At 40.1% G+C, this 18,222-nt stretch overlaps 1 protein-coding gene across 7 annotated transcripts in view; it reads right to left on the bottom strand.

Moving 5' to 3' along the window:
• Positions 1 to 913: 913 nt before the first annotated feature.
• DROSHA (drosha ribonuclease III) overlaps positions 914 to 18,222 on the bottom strand; it is a 127,871-nt gene continuing 110,562 nt past the window's right edge. For all 7 annotated transcript variants that reach the window (XM_086676407.1, XM_086676417.1, XM_086676419.1 and 4 more), the window contains 6 exons: positions 9,762 to 9,903; positions 8,215 to 8,297; positions 8,020 to 8,123; positions 5,906 to 5,998; positions 5,020 to 5,066; positions 914 to 1,333 (listed from right to left, as the gene is read on the bottom strand). In XM_086676407.1, coding sequence (XP_086532533.1) covers positions 1,203 to 1,333; positions 5,020 to 5,066; positions 5,906 to 5,998; positions 8,020 to 8,123; positions 8,215 to 8,297; positions 9,762 to 9,903 — 600 coding nt within the window. In that variant the 3' untranslated portion in view covers positions 914 to 1,202. The remainder of the gene's footprint in view (positions 1,334 to 5,019; positions 5,067 to 5,905; positions 5,999 to 8,019; positions 8,124 to 8,214; positions 8,298 to 9,761; positions 9,904 to 18,222) is intronic.

An 18,222-nucleotide genomic window follows, 5' to 3' on the forward strand; every position in this document is an offset into this window, starting at 1 on the left:
TAACTCAAATGACAACCATTTAGGGATCTCATGAACCACCTGATTGAAAACAGCACCCATCCCACCTCCCTGCTTTATTTTTGGCCATCATCTACACCACCATGTGACCTATGTTTTATTTTCTTGTCTATTGTGTGTATTCCTTACTAGTACATTAGCTCCCTGAGGGCAGGGAGTTTTATTTTGTTCACTGCTGTAGCCCCAGAGCCTAGAACAATACCTGATACACAGTAGTCATTCACTATGTATTTGCCAAAATAATGAATGAAAACACATTTGTTTTAAAGAAGAGGTTTTGCCTTTATTAATAAAAAACAAGTGATATTCAGTTTAAAATAACATTTTTTTTAAAATGTCATGCCTTTTAATGTAACGTTAGCCCATTATTGCAGGGACCGCTTTAAGCTGATGAAAGCCACAAGGTCCTCATCCTGCCCCCCCGTCCACTCCCAACTCCCCCCGATAGACACAAAATCCAATACAATTTCAGGAGCTTCTGAGACTTCCTTTAAGTCCATCTATAAACTTCTTAAAGCATCCATTGACCCCAGAGTTAGAGTATCTGATTTAAAGTGTCATCTGGCTTAGAGTCGTGATCTCTCCCCTATTCTGATGACTCAAAGAATATATGTCTATCCCCACTCCCACTAGCCAGTTAAACATTAAAGGGATCCCTTCTACAAAGAATTCACTGCTTAATGAGGGGTAAGTTCAATTTCTGCAGTTGAGAAGACGATAAACATCCAGATGAAAGCTGAAAAATCTAGTTAATAATCCAGCGATTTCCAAAAGTATAGACGTTAATAGAGTGTAGCCCAAATATCTAGTGAGGTGAATTTTTCACTTGTCAGCTCAAAGTCTTGTGACACAATCTCAGACAGCCATAGAAAAACATGATCTATTCCACATAGAATATGCTTTTCGAATTTTATTGTTTAAAGAACAAAATAAAAGGGAGTATGCACATCCACCAAAGTAAGGTTTTCCATTAAACAGAAGAGAAACCAAATACTTTGTAATAAAGACCATCCAGCTAAAAACAGCATATTAGATCAGTAAAACAACAAGAGCGATTTTGACTTTGTGTTTTATTTCAATGGGCACACTTCATTCATTGTCTGTAGGAAAACTAGGCTAGATCTCAATGGGCAACAGTCACAGTTATTAAGCAAGTAAATACGCCACCACTTCCGTGCCCGCCTTTATTTCTTTATGTCTTCAGTCTCATCTGGCTCTTTCTCTTGATGCTCTCTTTCCCACCTCATTTCTTTTAACTCTTGTCTGTACTTCCGTTCAATGAACCGCTTCTGATGGGCCATCTGGGGAAAGTTATCTGACACGAGGAGATACATTTTATACTCAATAAAGGGTAGCCTCTAGTGCAAAGAATGATGTAAACTAACCACACACACATTCAAGGGAAATGGAGAGCTGCATATTCTAAGGCAAGAGGCAAGCAACTGCTCGGTGGGCTCCCTTACCCTTTTATCATTCAGAAACACAGTGGAAGTCTGCACCAGGACCCCTAATTCTAGATTGCAATATCTGAGATGAACTTGAGTATCAAAGGCACCAAAACATACAGAAATGTTAGAACACAGATGTGTGGTTTCAGAATGGTTCCAGGTAGGCAGGAGATGTTTTAACACAGTTCTCCTAGTAAGAAGTGATTGTCAGGGAGAGATTACAGAATACAGTCAAATGGACCTGTATATTTTTGCAAAGTTAAAACCAAAAGCTTCATACAAATAAAGGTATTATCACACCATTAGTTACCAAGAATTAAAGTTTCTGAAAAGAAGAAAAAGATTTGGTGGACAAATGGCGTTAAGTCATTATTTCTGACAATTCTATTTTTAAAGTTTACCATGAGATACCCCAAGTTATGTCAGCAAAAGCAACACAGGTAGAGCATTTTTATTTAGTTAAAGGAAACAGGTCACTCAGTGGTATAGTTTAAGCTACAAGTGGTTTGATATTTGACGCTGTGCAAGAGTGTCAGACACAGTGTAAACCTTGGTTAAGATTTAAAAATTTTATGACTCAGCTGTCATTTGTGGTATATAACAAGTGTAGAGATGGGATAAGAAATCAAGGATGGAATAAGGAAAAAGTCACTGTATACACGTAGTCAACAAACACTTATATGCTTCAACCACAAACATCACAAACGGATGTGTGCATGAATGAGAGCCACCCGGGATATCTGGTAACACAGAGGGAAAATGGCGCTGTCCTGCCTAACTGAGTAAGGGGTCGTTCTATACAAGAGCTCCTATGTCACATTTAAAAATATGAAGATTCAGAGATGTGGGAGAGAGAGCACGGCATGTTTGGGGAAGAGCAAGTTTATTTTTTGTTAAAGTTGAAGCTTAATTAAAGTGGATACAAATAGACAGCAAATTCCTAAATTATTTCCCCCCCCCCCTTTTTATATAGTGTTTCATCCTCAGCCCCAGGTGGGAGAAGGGACAGGAACACAGTGGTAGGAAAAACATCTGAGAGGCAAGCAGTGAATCAGATGTATATCTAAGTCACTGGCTGATTTTGAACAAAAGACGTATATAATGACATCTGTATTTTAGAAATAAAGCAGGAATAAAATCCAATTCCCTAAATGATATCAAGTTGACCTTCTGTATGATATAAAACACAGGTTTCACACACTGTAAGGACTTTAAAAAAAGATAGATAAAATAAATAAAAGTAAGCTATAAAGCATGTTTCTACAAAATGAGTCCTACCTTCCTCAGTAAATTCTATTCTAAAACTTAATTTGCATTAAAAAGATCCCACCACTCAGATGTAACCATTGATAAACTTTTAGAATATATCCTTAAGTTCCCTAAGAAGTAAAGTTATACTACACACATACATACACAGTGTAAATGTGTATATATTACATAAACACATGAAGACTTCATCATTTCCCCACCCACCCTTACTTTGGGAGAGAATACCATAGGTACGTTTTTATGGGTACACTTTTGTTTTTAAATGTATCCTAGTATAAGCATTTCTCTATACCATTACTCTTCAAAAATACTGCTGTAATGATTGCAAAATATTACATTTGGGTAAAGCAAGAATGGGTCAACTACTGCCCATAGGCCAAATACAGCCCACCACCTGTTTTTGTAAATAAGGTTTTATTAGAACACAGACACATCCACTCATTTGCATATGATTCATTCCTGCCCACTACAATGGCAGAGTTGAGTAATTATGACAGGACTTTATGGCCAGCAAAGCTTAAGATATTTACTATCTGGTCCTTTACAGAAAAAGGTTGCCAATCCCTGGGATATACCATTATTTATTTAAACATTTCCCTACTGTTAAACATGCAGTTTGATTTACTTTTTTATTTTCTGACTATTATAAATCAAGTTGTCACTATCATCATGGCATGTGAACTTTAGCTCATAACTCCAGTTGTTTCCTTAGGTTTGATTCCTAGAAATGAAGTCTCCGGATCAAAGATCCTCTTTAAGGACCAGATACAGATGGTCAAATTGCTTTCCAGCTATTAAACAATTCACTTCTACCAGTATATGTGTAGAGGTCAGTCTCAGAACAGACCATCTCTCTAATACCGTGTTATTGTTAAAAGCAAACAAAAAGCTCCAAAGACAACCTTTAACAGTCTTATAGGTAGAAAACAGAATCTTACTTTTATCTCAATATGTGATTGTACTTTTGTATATAACGAATGAAAAAATTCCCAACAGAGTTAACTTAAAACTTTCAGTGAAGATTCCATGGACACTGGAACCTGGAAATACTAGCTACTGGCCCCTGACTTTTCCTCCCTCCCCACACTGAGGAAGCTACTGTCTGCTGATTTCCACTTGGCTCTTGGCCCTCTTGCCTTTCCCGGAATGTCGCACAGCTGAGAATCCTGGGCCTCTTCACTTCTAGCTTCCCCCACTTTGCGCTCTCTCTCCCACACTTAGCAGGTACCAGTACTTGAAGCGTAATAGAATTGCACTGTCATGTTTAGCTCACAGGTTCTGCTGGGCAGCACAGTAAGTATAGGTACCTCAGAAGAAAATCCTCTGCATTTAAGCCTTCAATTTACAAAAGACTATGCAATTTCCTACATGGCCAATTATGTAATTGCAGTGTCTTCAACCCAGCCATCCCACTCTTGGGAATTATCTCACAGAACTAAAAGGACCAATATACAGTCATTTATCGTCAACAGTGATTCAAAAAAGAAACCAGAAAGAGTGTCCACCAAAACTAAAAAAGGTGAATAAAATGTGGCAAATCCATAGCACGAAATACTGCACAGCTATTAAGAAAGAATGAACTGGGGGGAGTGCCTGGATGGCTCAGTCAGTTAAGCATCCGACTTCGGTTCAGGTCATGATCTCACAGTTCGTGAGTTCAAGCCCTGCATCAGGCTTTGTGCCGACAGCTCAGAGCCTGGATCCTGCTTGGGATTCTGTGTGTCCTTCTCTCTCTCTCTCTCCCTCCTCCCCTCACGCTTGGTCTCTTTCTCTCTCTCAAAAATAAACATGAAAGAAAGAGAGAAAGAAAAGAAAGAAACAAAGAAAGAAAGAACTGGGGCTACACCCTACCACCTATAGAGCTGCCCATGATGTTATTGAGTAAGAACAGAAAGATGCAGAAAAGTATGTAAATGTATCATTCTACTAAAACAGTGGCCAAAAACTAAAAAGAAAAAACTTTCACTTATATAAGATTTTAGAAATATAGAGAAATATGCAGAAAAAAATACACTAGGTTGTTCACACGGGCTCCCTGCGTCAAGAGTGGAACTCCACACAAAGAAGGAAAATGAAAATCAAAAAGCATTTGGAAATACTTAAAAAAAAAAATTCTTCACCCATTTTATACATATCTTATACTCTACTACACTCTATGTGGAGAATAATTATGAAGAAAAGAAGATCACATTTTATCAGTACTTACCATTTTTACATTTCCTCATTTTCTCTCTATAAAATATACATTATGAACATACAATTCTAGAAAAAGGGACAGGCTTACATTTTTCAAGTGCATCCATTGCTGCTCCCATTTCCGCTTGCTGAATACTATTAAATAAAATAAAGGTAAGGTGCAGTTTAAAGATTTTTTTCAGAAACACAAGCTACGGCTACAAATTGTTCAGGCTGATTTTCATGTTCGCTGCATAAAATTTTATCAGATTACTTCTGTCACATACTGAATTGTACAAGTCAGGAATATACACAAGGGCGTGCAGGAACATTATTTATTTGCACAAAGCCTATTTAAGTTATTTGTTCCCCCATCTTTAATACTTAATACTGTAATAAAATGCCTTCCATATTAGGTCTGAAGTATTTCTTACTTAAGTTTAAACATCCTCAGCATAAAGTTTAAAGAAGCAAAGAGAAAAAAATATATGTATAGACAGACTTCTAATCACTTCTCAATTTAAGATATAAATTAGGTGGTTCAAAGAAAGATGATAATATACATAACTCTTTTTACCTGAGAGATGTAAGCATTTCCAACAAAGCTCAAATGAATAACGACAAGAAATCAAATGTCTAATGGCTGTTATCATGCACGACGTGTCCCATAAGATACTTGCAACAATGTTGGGTACCCAGCAATGTTGGGTAACTAAAACTGGACACAACTTACCTGCGCACCAGGTAATGTGGCTTTCTCAAGGTAGCCAAAGTCCCTTATGCAACGGTATTCGCACTGTCCAAGGCCAATCTCAAGTTTGGGGCTGAGCTCGGTGGGGACACTAATCCTTGGGATTCACTTTGCTATTACCCTTTAACATTCTATAATCGGAGTTTAGAAAGACAGACTGCAGAGAGCTTGGAAGTACCAAGTAAGGACTTCGCAGACACACAGGATGTTCATTCAAAGAAATTAAAAGTATCTTCTCTCGTACCTTGGTCCTTTCCCGCAGCCTATTCTTTCTCCCTTGAAGTACACTGCCACAGTGTAGGTTCTAGCATGTGAGGGTCCTACTGTCTGCAGAGTCCTGAAAGGAAAAAAAGGAACTTTAATTAGGGTAAAGTGTTATTTAATTGTTACTGGTAATATATAACTCTAGGAAAAAACATGTACTTACCACTCAGAGAAAGGTAAAAATAACAAGAAAATTCAAGGAGTAAGTTTATTTGCTAAACTAACAAATATAGAGAGAGCTTTTAAAGTAGGAAATTTTTTAAAATTCTACACTGGATTTTCATATTTTTTTTCCCCAAAGCATTATAAGCAGTATCTGAAGGCTAGCACCGAAGTGTAAGATATTTTGAACAATTTCTAAGTGTGTATACTCCAAGTATCATAAAACTAACAAACTTTCAGCAGTGAAAAGGTAACTATTTCAGTCTGTTCACCGTTCTTCAGTGCTAATCACAACTGAAAATGATAAGTATCTGGGCAATACACCTCAAGCCACATCTGTATGGTTTCATCCTTTATGAATTCTTCCCAATGTCTGGTATCTTATCTAAAAGATCAGAAGATGTATTTAATTTCTGAAACACCTGAGATCATTTCAGAGGTTTGCTATGATGCCAAGTACACAACACAATTGCCAAAACACAAAATGCCAGGTATTCTGGGTTTTAATGACATGGTGCAGATTTCTAACGCAGTAAAACTGATAACTTTATGGAAAAGGGAAATTGAAAGTAGCCAACAAAGATAATGGAATGAACACAGTAATCTTGAAAAAAATATGTAAAACAACCCCATCATCTTGATGAAAAAGAACAAGCTCACTATGTACTTCCATCCGGGGGATTTATGAGAAGGGAGCAGTCATTTCCTTTGTGTTTCTACATTCTGTGGGATGAAAGCACACGGATGGCTTCTTCAAGGTGGCACTTATTATAGTAATCAGGCCTGGGCTACGAGTTTATCGTCTTCATTTTATTTATTGAACCTTAATTATCACTTTGATGAGGAAGTAGCTTCAGCCTTTCATGTAATATGGTTTGGATATTCATTATGCTTATTAGGTAGATATTAAAGTGCTATTTCTAAACATTTGGGGATTTTTCCCAACAAGGAAAGGAAACTGTTTGGCGGTGACAGCTTCTTGGGACAATTTATAGTGGCTTGCTGTGGGGTGACTCAAACTTCTCTTGGCCTCAGTTCTTTTAGCGAAAAAGCCTGTAACGTGTTGTGACTATTAAATAAAGACATAAGAAAGGATTAAAATTCCCCCTGCCACTCTGGTGTTTCTCCTTTTGAAGTCTGAGAGAGCCCACAGAGAGGGGTTTTTATTCCATATGGAACATTCGCACCAACGTGCGTGCTTGCAACCATGTGTGTCCCCGGACAGGAGGTAAACCAGTACTGAAATTCGATTTTTAAACATCCTTCAAAACATACACCCACATAATACCTGGGGAGGCAATCCACCTATTTTGATAATTCTCCCCTTTTGCAATTCTTCTTTGAAAACACCTTCTGAATCAATGTATGAGAGTCTCAAGATAATTACTCTACGTCAGAGTCAAATCTCCTGTTTTCATCAAAACCAGTATCTTGTGTGTAGTGATCTGCATTCTTTCTGAATGACTTTTGGCTACCATTCAAAGGATAACGATTTGTCACTAAAGATATTCAAAATTACACGGCAGTGTGTGACACACATTCTAAGAAGAAAAACTCCAAACGTGAATAACGCAGTGGCGGTGAAGAGCCGCCTGTTTCTCACAGTGACTGCCCGACAGAGTGCATAGCTGTCAGGCAACAGGGACAAAGGCCAACAAGGCTTCAAAGCGGAGTGGGGACCGACACCCAAATACCGTGAGAAAGAAGCACAACCTTCTAATCTAGATGCATGGCCCCGCAGAGGTTACAAGAAAGAAGACAAACAAAGCACCGATAATCAAAGGTGACCTACTTACTTTACTTAGAATGAAAACACGGAGATGCCCAGAGAGACTCCATGTGGGGCCCAGAGTCAGTGTAAAGAAGTCCCAGTGCAGGACCCTTGTCATGATCACCCCGGAGCAGCCAACGCCTGCAGGAACGAGTACTTACTTGTACAGAGGAATGTCTGGCTCCTTTCCTTCTGTCCTGAGTGTCAAGCAGCACTGCTGAAGCTGGGATTTAGGGTCATTCCAGTCCTGATTCAAAATAAACTCCTGCAGCAAGTCCCCAGAAAGTATTTAGTAATGGGCTCTGGAATCACCGAGCGTAAGGCACAGAACTAATATATATTTTATATGAGCTTACTTTTAATCGTGGAAAGAAGCAAACATTCATGAAAGTATGAACATATTCCAAATCCTTATCAATGTACAGCGCGGCAATAAATGCTGAGAAGAAGAACATTAAAAAATAAAACCACAATGTTATCGCCATTTCCCAGAAAGATCACGAAACCCAGACTTTTAAGAAATGTTGTAATGAGGTTTTCAACTGCCAGACACTCTTTATTTTTTAGAATTATCATATCCTCTTTCTTAAAACAAGAATCACCATCACTGGTATTAGAAGCAATAGTATAGATGTGACTAAAATGCAAAAATCAGAGGGTACAAAGACCAAATTACATTTGGTTAAAGGCTAAATAAATAGTTAAAATGATACACAAAATGCTACTATATGCCAGGGAAAAAGTGGTATCTGGGAACACAACTGTGTTAATAACAAATCAGAAGAAAACCTGAAGATTAGATAGGACATCAGAATGAGCACATTCTTGGGGCCTGCCATCCTCAACACCAATCCTGAGGAGACTAGCCATTTACAATAGTCTATGTTACCTTTCATGAACAGAAATGAAATAATTTATAGACTCAATCTGCCCAGAAAAAAACTTAATACTGGGCTTAATGACAATACAACAATATATCAAACTTTGCATTAATAAATGGTGACCCCAAAGATAACTTCATTAAAAGGTACTGTAACCAAGTAAAGAAACAGTGAGTTTTTAAAGGAAGGTATAAAAGTAGCTTTCACTGAGGAAAAAAAAAAAAAAAATTCCAGTAAAACTGATTACTCAATTTTTTTTGTAATTTTAATCTTTAAGTTACTTTTCTTTAGTTGAAAAAGTTCTTTTAAGTTCCTTAGACTGCCTTTGCACTTTGTAAATGAGCTGGTTTTGCATGGTAGACTTTAATATTTGTATATAATTCCAACTGTCAAGAATACTATAATATTAAGAAGAAAAAAAAAAAAAAAGGTCCAAGGCCCAGTGATTGGTCCACTTATTTTAAAGTAGTATCAGAAACAATAAAATGATGTGTAAAATCCTTTAGTTAGCTATAATAGGATTATTTATGATGCTTCCAGACCATATCAGAAACTGCCAAAGATGACAACATTTGTCCGTAGAGCTTTGAGCTCATTTAAAACAACAGATAATAGTTTTAGTATTTAGTGAATAAATTACCCTTCTTTCTTCTATGCCCCTATATGAAGGCTGCTGGGTGGCAAAAAAAAGCTGTGATTCACTATTACCCATCTCCACACTCTGCTACTGTTTCACACAAAGAATGTGATGGCTGAACAGTAGAATGGAGGGGTGCAGGGGCAGGGATGGGGGTGATACCACTGAACAAAGACTGAATATAAAATTCATTATTCACTTATCTTAATTCCAAATTATCCTCCTTCTAATAAACTTTGGAGAAATACATAAATAAAAATTAAAATGGAAGAGAGGTTTCTTTAGTTAGAACATAATAATAATGAGCAGTAAGATAAATGTGGGTGCATCTGATTTAAACTCTGAATCCGCAGGTTAAGAGAAAAGCTCTATTCCTAAGACTCACATTCCAAAAGGTCGGCCAAGGTCTTGGTCCTAAGGGCCACGGGTCTCTTGGTCTTGTCATTGGTGATGGCATATTCCTGCATGCCCAGTTCCTCTGCTACCTTGGCTTGAGTTCTGTTATTCACCAAAGAGCTTCGCAACAACTGGCCAAAAGAAAGTGAGATACGTTTAGAAACCATCTCACTGTGGTCTCTCTCCTGCTCCTGTGTTGGGCCCAACTAGCCCGAGACCACTTCACAGGCAGAGGCACCAAGGTAAGCAATGGTTTAAGTCCTCAACTGCTATCCCCAGGCTGCTGGGACAAACTCCATATGCTTCTAGCTTCTCCTTAATAGCTTACTCTGCTCCTGGATTTTACCTGACAATTTAAACAGTTTATTTAGTTTAGTAGCAGTGAGTTATGTTGGAGGGAGGATACTATACTATGATTAAAGAGCACAGCATCCATTAAATGTAATGCTACTAAGTGAAGGAGTATTAAAAAATTTTTAAGTCAACTTCACTGCAGCATAGTTTACAGACAGTAAAATGTACCCATTTTAAGTATAGTTAGATGAGTTTTGACAACATTCTACATTTCTGTCACCTGAAATAGGTTCCACATGCCCCTCTGCAATCAATCAGTCCAATGCACCACCTACCAGGCAAACTTGACCTGCTTTCTGTCACTGTACATTAGTTTTAAGGGAGTATTTTTAGAAGCCTAAAATAAACTTCAAGTTTCACAGCACTGATGTTAAATTATATATTACAGGATTTGGGGAAGTAATGTTTTAGTAAGTATTATTTTAAAATCTTTCAATTATGTATTTATATTTTTACTTTTATTATTTTAAAAATGTATGCAATACATCCTGAGTTATAGTTTATCAAATTGAGACTGTCTCTAATTATATTAAAATATGATTTTCATATTTCAACTTCAAGAATTCAAAACAAAAATTCTAGCAGAAATTTTAGTCAGCAAAGAGTCCTCTAAGCACCATCCTAAGCAATAACATTAAACAGTGCATGAAAATTATACAACAAACCCTTCACAGAGGTGCCCATAAAACAAGCATGGTTTAGGATTTCAGCATTCGCTAACCACTCACTAGAGGAAGGTGGGGAGGGTGGCTAGGGAAGCAGGTAGAAGCCAAGATGGACCAAACAGAAGCTGAAAGTAATTATTATCCCCAAATCTACTATTTTGGGGAATGACATACCTAAAGCTAGAACTCTTCTTACAACAGCTAGAACAAATTCTTGGTCTATTACAACAATCCCTTCCTGCTGAGGAAAATCGGTGACACCAGGGCCAAGGAGCAGGAAGCAGCTGTGGGCTGTGCTAGTATCACACCCCTACCATTCCACATCGCACTTTATTAGATGCAAGTTTTATGCTCTGTGGCTCCACAGTGTCAACTGAGCTTATGAAAATCAAGATTTATTCTCAATGCCTGAGATTGCATCCTTGACAATAGATAAATAAGAAACAATATGTTCTTAATTTGCCTGACAGTGATGCATGAAGTAGAAATACAACTTGATCTTCATAAGCCATGCTTGCTGCTGAGTTACAGACTATTATTCTTTGCCTGTCTCTGCCCCCTTCCTCCTCCTATTTCCCCCAACTCTATCTTTTTTCTCAATATAGTAAATGTTTCATTAAAATTAATATCCACAGAGAAGCTCAAAATTAAAAAGGCTTACCATATAATGTTAATAAAAGACCCAACCAATAAAGGCCCACTAGCCTAATATCTTGTAATTACAGAATAACTGAACTGGAAGAGAGAGATCTTTTTTCATTTGGATTCCCAGTTGGGAGGTGGAGGGGAGGCAGTTCTCAAAGTAGAGGACAGGGGGAATAGAAGGGCTATTTTGAAAATATGGTTGTGCTGAGCAAGTTGGGTTCTCTCTCAGTATATGCTTTGGTGAGAAGACAAAACTCTAATTTAGGTTGCCTATACGGAGATTTCAGGCCTCAAAATCAACAAGCCTAATGAACACATGAGCACACACAAAACACCATACATCTCAGGTTACCAGACTGCCACGGCTGCCTTCCAGAGTCAGGGCTCATTCTTCACTATTATACAGTAATGCTGTCTGATGGATAAGGAGGAAAACAGTGAGGATGCTAACAAGTGCTTCTGGTTTCACCTAAGATACGCCCTGACAGGTCTTGAAGCAGTAGGGTGGCCAGCAGAAAGTGATCTTCAAGTTCTTGCCAAAACTAAGAGCCTAAACCAGAACTCAGTGTGGAAGAAGGAAGCTATAAACCATCCATATTTTTAGAGTCAATTTAAATTTAGAAGATGAGAAGGACTTTCTCTTTACCTAAACAACAAAGTCCGAATGGCAGTTCTTTAAATGACAGCTTGTATCCTTGGCCTCTGCTGAACCCTACTTCAGAATGAATCATGCCGTTTGCCAACAAGTGGAATCAAGGTGGGGTCACAAGGCAGAAAACCACCTGGAGTTATGGCAGTTCATCAGTGTTAACAGCTGTGGAGCCCAATTCTGTGCCAGGCACTATGCTGACAGCTAAAGACCCCAAGATGATTGACACACCATTGCTGCTACTATCCAGGGAAGCCACGCGAACTGGCCATTGTGATGTACTGTGGTAGCTGCTGTGACAGCACAGAGGTCACGGTGCATGGAGGCACTCCTTTCTACCTCAGCCTAAAGGCCTCCTGGAGGACCTGACCCCTGAGTAAAAACACCGCAGAGGCTCGCTGACCTGGCTGTTACATCAGAATCATAAGGTGCTTCTGAGATACTGGTGCTCAGGCCCCTTCCAAGAACCAAGGAATTAGTATTTCTGGGGATACAACTTGGCCATGTGCACGTAGGTGGATTCTGACAAACACAAAATCAGAACTGAACAAAGGAAAGGGTCTGCCAGAGGGTGGGTGCTACGGTCTGAATGTCCGTGCCCCCTAAAAACTCCTATGTTGAAATCCTAACCCCTAAAGATGATGGCATTAGGAGGTGGGGCCTGTGAGGTGATTAGGTTATGAGGGTGGAGCCCTCACTGATGGATCAATGAGCTTATAAAAGAAGCCTCAGAGAGATCTGTAGCCCCTTCTCCCCTGTGAGAACACAAGGAGGAGTCTGTGACCTGGAAGAGGGCCCTCACTTCACCATGCTGGCACTCTGATCTTGGACTTCCAGTCTCCAGAACCGTGAGCAATAGATTTCTATTGTTCATAAGTGGTTCAAAATACTACTAGTCTGTGGTATTTTGTTGTAGCAGCCTGAACAGATTGAGACGCTGGGAAAGGGTTTTCCAGGAAGAGGGAACAGCTTTGGCAAAACAAGGCACCATGACACAGCAAGGTGATCACTGGGTGGGACCGGAGGAGAGGTCAGAGCTTCCAGAGCGGAGTCGGGAAGCACTGATGCAGGCGAGGCCAGCTGGTCTCTGGGGAAGTCTTGCAGGTCATATAAGGAAGTCTGTACTTTCCTGTAGGGGAGGAGGAATCCCAAAAAGTGTCAAATGGGAACAGGGGCAAGGTTAATTTTTTGATTTTAGAAAGACTGTTCTGACAAACAGATTTGAATGGGGCAAGATACCAGGTTGGAAAACCTGCCGACATCGATGCTATAGATCATTATTTTACAAAGAGGAAATATCTGCTTTTTATTTTTTAGTAGAATGCTAGAAAATTATATTAAATACCCAATTAAGCTTGAGACAGTTATTAGAGTGTTTTGTGAACAATGCCTTGCATTAGATGTGATAGTGAAAAGCAAAACATTTGGCAGCAAGCTTCCTGGGTTCCAACTGTGGCCCTACCACTTCCTGGCTCAGTGACCCTGTGTAAGTTACTACATCTCTCTGAGTTTGTTTCCTCATCTATAAAATGGAGCAAGCAGGCACCTGGGTGGCTCAGTCGGTTGGGCGTCCGACTTCAGCTCAGGTCATGATCTCACGGCTCGTGAGTTCGAGCCCTGCGTCAGGCTCTGTGCTGACAGGTCGGAGCCTGGAGCCTGCTTCGGATTCTGTGTCTCCCTGTCTTTGCCCCTTCCCTGCTCATGCTCTCTCAAAAATGAATAAACGTTAAAAAAAAAAAATATTAAATGGAGCAAGTAGTACCTACTGCACAGGGTTGTAATGAATCACAGTGCAATGGCTGGCATGCAATAAACACACAAGAAATTTGTGTTAGCCGCTATTGTTACCCACAGTAGCATCATCATTATTAGGAAAGATAAGCTCACTCTTTGGTTACAAGAAAAGGGTTCTATTAAGTTCTAGAAATTCCTCTGGATTTTTCTTCAACACAGATGTTCTAGATGCCTGTCTACTTATTGTCTTCAAAGCTTTCCATTTTAGCAAGTGGTAGGCTGCCCTTAAAAACTATTTCTTTAAACCCCACCCACAAAAGACAAAATTTTATTTGAAAAAAATTTTTAAGTTTTATCTTGAGAGAGAACGAGTGTGTGTGCACCTGTAAGCCAGCAGGGGAGGGGCAGAGGGAGAGAGAATCCCAGGCAGGCTCCACGCTGTCATCACAGAGCCTGACTTGGGGTTCGAACTCACAAACCACAGATCATGACCTGAGCCAAGATCAAGAGTCAAATGCTTAATCAACCAACTGAGCCACCCAGGTGCCCCACAAATTATACTTGAGATCAAGAGAAAAAATGAAGATGGAGTTAGGACTCTCTGTGAAGCTGAGAAGATGGCTGAGTTCCTGATGCAATGGCAGGCCCAGTATAAATATCACACACCTTGAATTCTGATTTTGAGAATCCAGGATGTTTTTTATTATCTCAGCACAGCAGTCTTTCATAATTAAACTTAACTTTTAATAGGAAAAAGGTTTACTGCTTTAAAACAAACAAAGAAACATACTGGCATTCTTCCTTCAACTTCTGTATTCACTCTCGATTCTAAAGAGGAAGTGACAGCTGTGGGACATGAGCAACCAAAGAGGGCCACCTAGTGTAAAATAAGTAGACTGTGATTTATTATTTTACGGGCTTTAATATAAGAGCATGGGGTGAACGCAGAATATATTATTAAAAGTGACAGTGATGTGCCACACAGGTCTATTATACCAAGAGTAGTAGCCAGATGGTCTCCATTTCCTATGATAACTAAAGAAAAGGTACACAAATGCTAGCAGGCAAAATGCAGGTCAGATACAAAGAGGCAAATTATGTCAGTGACAGAGAAATTCTCAAATAGGAGGCTGTGGAATCTATCCTCTCAAAGAGATCTTGTACATAAGATCCGTGTTTGTCCAAATGATTTATGTTTAGTGCTGTCTGGAGGCAGCAGAGAGGGATGAGATCACTGTTTCTCAAACTTTTTATTTGTAACCCTTGCTTTCTCATTATTGCAAAGCATTCCTCTAAAAGTAAACAGAATTTTCTGCACCTTCACCTCACTGACGCACACAAATGAGCACAGTACCTTGCGCATAGTAGGTATGGGGTTAACAACTATTTTTAGCTCAGGAGCACAGAGGAAAGGCTAAGAGGGAGGAATGATCTAGAGGGAAGAACAACATGCAGGTTTGAAACTTGCCAAGTGTGACAAGACAGGCATCTGGTCTGAGTTAACGCTCTTTGTTACCCTCTCACTACTTACCTAATCCCTACCCTGAACAACAAATACTTCAGTCTATGAAATGAACCTCAGTCATCCTAGTACAACTATATATGCCTGATATTCCTTCCCACGCAGGACTTTTTGAATATCCAACTCCTACAACACTATGTTTTTCCCCATCAGCATCCAAAACTTCCCATTTCATTTGCTCAGCTGTCCTTCTTCTCTGTAAAACAAGTGTACAAAGAAATGGTTCAAAGCTAATGAATGCCTCCCAGTGTAAATTAATGTAGTTGTATGTTCTTTAATCCAATAATGAATAATTTGCTATTTCCCTCATACAAATGCAACTGTAGCAAGTAATCTTCAACAAAATTTTAAATGAATTTTAATCTTTAGACATTCATAAATAAGTTTTCAGCCTCCTTCTTTACACATAAGACAACATGCCACTTTTCCCTCCAGTGCCACTGCTACTTCCCTCTCTGTACAACTTAGCTGCCCACAAAACTCTCTTTTATTTACTCATCAAATATGTATGGAAAGCCTACCGTATGGCTTGGGCACACAGTGATAAATAAAAACATGCTCTCCCAGAACTTCCAGGCTAGTGGGACAGGCAAACTGAAAAAAAGTGCCAGGAAAGAAAAGAACGTGGAATTCTGAGTGGGCAGGAGGGCATCCAGGAAGGCTCTCCTTGCATCCAGAAGTCAAGCCAGAACTGACATCTAAGGGAAGAGTAGGAGAGACCACGCAGATGGGAATAAGGGCTGGAAGCAGAATATTCTCCAGAACAAGAACAGTACATGCAAAGCCTGATGGCAGGAGGGGGCTTGGAGGAACACAAAACAGGCCAGCATAGAGGTGCACAATGAAAAGAAGAATATGTGACATGAGGTGGACAGCTGGGCAGGCACCCTGGGCCTTGCTTACTCTTTAGTTACTATCCAAAGAATAAACAAAAACCGCTGGACTAGGATATGACAATCATTCATTGAGCATATTTGCAGAACAATGATATACCAACTCCCAAGGACCCAGGGAATCAGGAATGAAGAAAACAGACAAAAACTCTTGCCCTCAAGGAGTTTATACTCTGATGAGAGAAGACAGTAAACAAGTAAAATACACAGAAAATGCCAAGGAGAAAATGGAAATGAGGTTTCAGGCTGGGAGACAGGGACTAGGGACAAGGGGAAGAGGTCACTATAAGTTAAAGGCATCACTAGTAAGATAGCATTTGAACCAAGACCTGAAGGAGATGGGGGATTTAGCCACAGCATGTGCAAAGACCCTGAGGCAAAGGTTTGCTTAGTGTCCTGCAGAATGGCACAGAAGTCAATGTGAAGAGTCTAGGAAAGACAGAGACAGCATCAGAGAGGCAGGTCATAGGGTCTTGTAGGTAACAACTATGTCTTTTACCCTTGAGACAGGAAATCTTTGGAAGGTTTTTCACCAAGGAGGTTGTAATCTGACTTCCTTTTAAAACAGTCCCTGTAGGGGCGCCTGGGTGGCGCAGTCGGTTAAGCGTCCGACTTCAGCCAGGTCACGATCTCGCGGTCCGTGAGTTCGAGCCCCGCGTCGGGCTCTGGGCTGATGGCTCAGAGCCTGGAGCCTGTTTCCGATTCTGGGTCTCCCTCTCTCTCTGCCCCTCCCCCGTTCATGCTCTGTCTCTCTCTGTCCCAAAAATAAATAAATGTCGAAAAAAAAAATTTAAAAAAAAAAAAAAATAAAACAGTCCCTGTAGATGATGTGCTAAACACAGACTGAGGGCTGGGAGGCGGGAGGGTGGGGGGGCGAGAGGGGGGATGGACCAGTTGGGAGGCTATGGTTATAATTTAGGGAAAAGATAACAGTAGCCTGGACCAGGGAGTTAACAGTGGAGCTGGTAAAAAGTAGTCACGTTCTGGACAAAATTTTAAATTAAAATCAACAGGACGCTAGTGGCTAATAGGTATAGCATGAAGAAAAGAGGACAGTTATGGATGACTTCAAGGTTTTCCCCCTGAGCAAATACAGAATGAAACAGTCCTTACTGATATGGAGCACAGCTAGAGAAAAGCAGGTTTTGGGGTGAAAAATCAGTTTTGTTTTGGCCATGGAGATGGCCTAAGAGAAATCCAACTAGGGATTCCAGTATATCTTTACATCTAGGTAGTCAAGTGTATTTGGAGATACAAAGACCTGAGTGGAGTTAGGGGGAGAGGTACAGGCAGAAGTATTCAAAGCTATGAGATTACTCAGAAAAGAAACCAAGAGAAAAAGAGAGGAGGTCTGAGAACAGGGGCACTCCAACATTTAGAGGCTGGGGAGATAACAGAAATGACCAAAGTGAACTGAAGATGAACAGCGAGCACAGTCACAGGAGGTCTGCTGTGAAAAGACGCCAGCCACCGCTACAGCATGAGAATGCATCACTGAGTGGGGGCAGGAGTGTATACAGGAAGGATACAGGATGAGGAAGCTATGACACTGTCAACAGGCCTGAAACCTGGGCCGACTGAAGGATTTCTGCTGAGACAACACGCACCGTGGGGGAGCACACAGCTGCAAAGGCCAGTTCTGCAGACAGCTGCGAACATCTCAGGGAAATCTGTACACACTGCACTGCCTAGTGCTTGGTATAAACACACCCTTAAGATCATATCCTTTGTGGGGCACCTGGGTGGCTCAGTCAGTTAGGTGTCTGACTTCGGCTCAGGTCATGACCTCACGGTTCGTGGGTTGGAGCCCCACACTGGGCTCTGTGCTGGCAGCTGGGAGCTCGGAGCCTGCTTTGGATTCTGTTTCCCCCTCTTTCTGCTCCTCCCCCGCTCATGCTCTGTCTCTCAAAAATGAATAAATGTTAAAAAAAAAAAAAAAAGATTGTATCCTTTGCAATTTAATAAATGCCACCTCTTCTAATGGGGTT

The sequence above is a fragment of the Puma concolor genome, chromosome A1 (genome assembly GCF_028749965.1).
Source record: "Puma concolor isolate L17-30 chromosome A1, mPumCon1.1.hap2, whole genome shotgun sequence".
In the NCBI taxonomy this organism is placed as follows: domain Eukaryota; kingdom Metazoa; phylum Chordata; class Mammalia; order Carnivora; family Felidae; genus Puma; species Puma concolor.